Consider the following 3,590-nt stretch of genomic DNA (forward strand, 5'->3'; position numbering starts at 1 on the left):
TTTATTTAAAACATGAGGTAGAGCGATATAGTGTAAAGATGCATATATATATGAGAGAATTGGGCTTAGAATAAACCCAAAAGCCCAGTGGAAAAGGTGGACGCATAAGGCCATGAAAAATTTTCTATCCCTACGCGTTGAGTGCAGTGAGAAAAGGCTTGGGATAAAACCCAAGCCTAGAAAGTAGGAACATGTAGTAGACGCATGGGTTAGGAAAAAAAATTTTGGCCCAATGCGCAGGGCTGAACCATTTCTTGGCCTGGGGGCTTGTGGTCCAAAAAAAATTCAAAATTAAAAATTAAAAATTCCTTTAAAAAGTAACTTTTGACCCCCCCTCCTCCCAATTTTTTTTTAAAAAAATTTTGCCCCTCCCAAAACTACATATTCTAGTTCCACCCCTGCTTATGTGCCACTTTCTAAGGAGATGGAGGCTAAGGTTTTTATATGCCCTAGCTGACCATTACGTATCGTCATTGTTGGACTATATTTTCTACTACAACTACCACTTGTCTCACATTTTTATTTATCCATTTCTGCTAACCTACAAAGCTTATAAATACAGAAGAACATAAGCTCTCAAATCACTAATCAAATTCCATTGATAATTAATTGGTAATTAATTAATTACCGATTTAGAACTTAATTGCACACTATATTATCATTCTTGTCTTCGATTTTGCATAGTAAAATACAACAAAGATCTAGAGCCAAGACAAGAAGAACCTGATGAAGATTACCTTCCATAGATTAGCCATTAAACAAAGGCAAAAAAATATCCCACTAATCATCGGTGACGGGCTCCTCCGGAACTCCCTGAGTAACGGGATCATCTGTGACGGGCTCCACCTGAACTCCCTGAGTAACGGAATCATCTGTGACGGGCTCCTCCTGAACTACCTGAGTAACATAATCATCGCAGTTGATCTGATCAAGAACGAGCACCAATCCCATGGCAAAAGCCCCATCAAAGCCAGGTTTGACGCAAAGAGAGAAAGCGTCCTTCCCAAGCACCACCTGGGTGGAAGCATCCACTTTGCGTTGGATCTCAGCCACCAATTCCCTCTCCGCATTCAAGATCGTGCAACAGCGTTGAGCAAAGTTGCCCTCGATCTGGTACTCCTCACAAGGCTCTGGGTCCCTAAACACCTCCACGCTCATGGTCGACCGTCCGATCATCGAGGATCTCCGCAGGCTAAAGATCGGTTTCTGGTGCCCGTCGATTCTCTCCCCTGTAAAGCCCTCCCACCGGTGATGCAGACTCGGCATCTGTTTCACAAATCAAAGTATTTGAGTTAACTCACCGAGTCAGTCGGAATCGCTCGAATTAACAAGTCAAGTGAAATAAAATATAATCAAAGTATTTTCCTCTTAAAAAAAAAAAAAAAGGTTAATCAAAGTATTTTCACGTCGACAGTTTTAGTTTCCGTACTTGTTTAACGTATTTAATTAACAATGTAATTACTACTCGCCGAGTTGACTCAGCCATGAGAAAACAAGAAAATCAAAGACGACCCATTTACGTTCATTTCCTGCCTATCATGAATTTTAGCAAAAGAGGATTCAAATCTTTACCCATTAATGCAAATCAGAAACCGAGCCAACCCTTTTCTGGAAATTTATAAATTTTCCTAATTTTTTAATAACTGTCTGTCTCGACTCACTGATCAGTCGAATCTCGTTGGTAAATTAAGAGAAAAGCTACATCACCTTTCGGCGGACAGTGAGGAGGCACCTTCCGTTCGCGTCCATGAGAACGATTTCGCCGCTGTCACGGGCTTCGGGCCCGTACGTGTCGACCCGTAAGACCAAGTCTCCCTTGCAGTCATAGACGGTGAAGCCATCGTTGGCGAAGAAAAGAGAGGTCTTTAGGACGGTGAGATGAGTTTCTTCCTGAAATACGAACCTATCTGCCACAACGAAGCCGTCTTTCATCTTTGTTTAATTAATTGGTTTCCTTAAGATTCCCGAGGACTTTGACGCAAAACAATGGAAGAGTCTAGTACTGGAGTCTGGAGCGTTGATGAAATCTAAACGTTGGGGAGAAGATATATATTTTTGGAGAGACAGGGGGACACGCTGAGAACTCGGACCCTCACTGTTTTGACACGTGCGATGTGGTTTTGCATTTCACACATGCAGTCACCCTTGCTATGCATACTCCTAACCTACATTTTTACGTGCACTTCTCTTTTTTTTTTTAGATGACTGTCAAAATTATCAGTGAATCCAAAGGATTTTTACTTTCACGTTGGAAGTAAACTTTAAAGTATAAAAGTGAGTGTCTAATTTTTTTTTTTTTAAAAAAAAAAATAATACTTTCACTTAATTTCCTTAATTTTCATTATTTTTGTAATCATTCAATTCAATTAATTTTATTAATTTTGTGTATTTAATTTTAAAAAGTTTACAATGTCACTCTTTATTATGATTTTCTGTTAAATCTTAACAGTGGCTTTAAACATTTTTAAAATACTCTTTTATATATATATATATATAATTAAGATATTTTTATAATTTTATAAAATTTGTAAGGATATAAAAGTTATTTCATTCATTTGCGTCTGATTTAACATGTTGTTGCAGTTTTCGGTTCATGTTTTCCATTACAAAAGAAAAATTAGTGAGAAGACACTTGGTCATAGCATGTGATCCTTCGATGCTTAAGCAAGCATGTGTAATGATTATGGGATCAGGATGTTCAGAGTTCATAGAATGTGTTCTTCTTACCCTTCTGGTTGCTTGCTGCTATTTATGCATCTCTTCTTCCATGTCTTCATGGAGCCTTTTTCCTCCTCACAATGGAGTGTTTCACATGTCATCTCTCTAGTAGCATTAGGGTAATATGATCAAGGACAGAACCATCTTTAAATTTGGAGGGACCAAGGGCCAAAAAATTTTTGAAGAGGAATTAATTGACAAAAAATACTTTAAATTATTCTTTTTTACCTTAATTTTTTTTTTTTCGCCTTCAATTTTTTTTTTCTTGTAATTTGAAGCGGTGGGGGACCGGCAAATCATTAAGATTATAAGGACCATGTCTTGTTGCAAGGGAGAATATGTACCTTACATGCGTAGTTGGTTGTGAGTTTGGGAAGCGTGTGATCGATATGACGACTGCTTTTAACATATGACGAAGTTAATAAAAAGTGAGGACCACATATATTGCATATACTGTCGATAATTCATTAGCTCCTAGAGTTGAGGCTCTATCGATTGGGACTCGCTAGGTGTTGCTTTCTGGATCGAGTGTGATGTAGAGTTTCGATCGGTTTTATCAATCACGCATTTGTTGCAATAAGAATCTTCATCATATCTGTATGCTGGTTTGTGATGCAAACAGATCGGCCGCGTCCCAATTCCATTTTTTCCTTGCAGATTATTCAAAGATATGCACATGCCACAAGTCTCATAGTATGGCAGGTGTGGGAAGACGAACGGAGCCCCCCTCTTAAGTATAATTGTAAGCGATTGATCCCAAATTTTCAATCTCGTGAGGCTTATCTGAGTGTTGTGGATTTTTCTGATCGTAATGGAGCCATTTTAAGAGGACCCTCTTTGACGTTGCGATCGGATTGGGCCTTTTCAGACCT

The 3,590-nt window shown here is 38.7% G+C and overlaps 1 protein-coding gene across 1 annotated transcript; it reads right to left on the bottom strand.

Moving 5' to 3' along the window:
- Positions 1 to 574: 574 nt before the first annotated feature.
- Positions 575 to 2,104, bottom strand: LOC132187357 (protein LURP-one-related 5-like). The gene is made up of 2 exons (XM_059601648.1): positions 1,708 to 2,104; positions 575 to 1,266 (listed from the first exon to the last, which is right to left on the bottom strand). Exons 1-2 carry the CDS (start codon positions 1,930 to 1,932, stop codon positions 781 to 783), a joined length of 711 nt encoding a protein of 236 aa, XP_059457631.1. The 5' UTR covers positions 1,933 to 2,104; the 3' UTR covers positions 575 to 780.
- Between the last annotated feature and the right edge of the window lie 1,486 nt (positions 2,105 to 3,590).

This window comes from Corylus avellana, chromosome ca7 (assembly GCF_901000735.1).
Source record: "Corylus avellana chromosome ca7, CavTom2PMs-1.0".
Classification (NCBI taxonomy): Eukaryota; Viridiplantae; Streptophyta; class Magnoliopsida; order Fagales; family Betulaceae; genus Corylus; species Corylus avellana.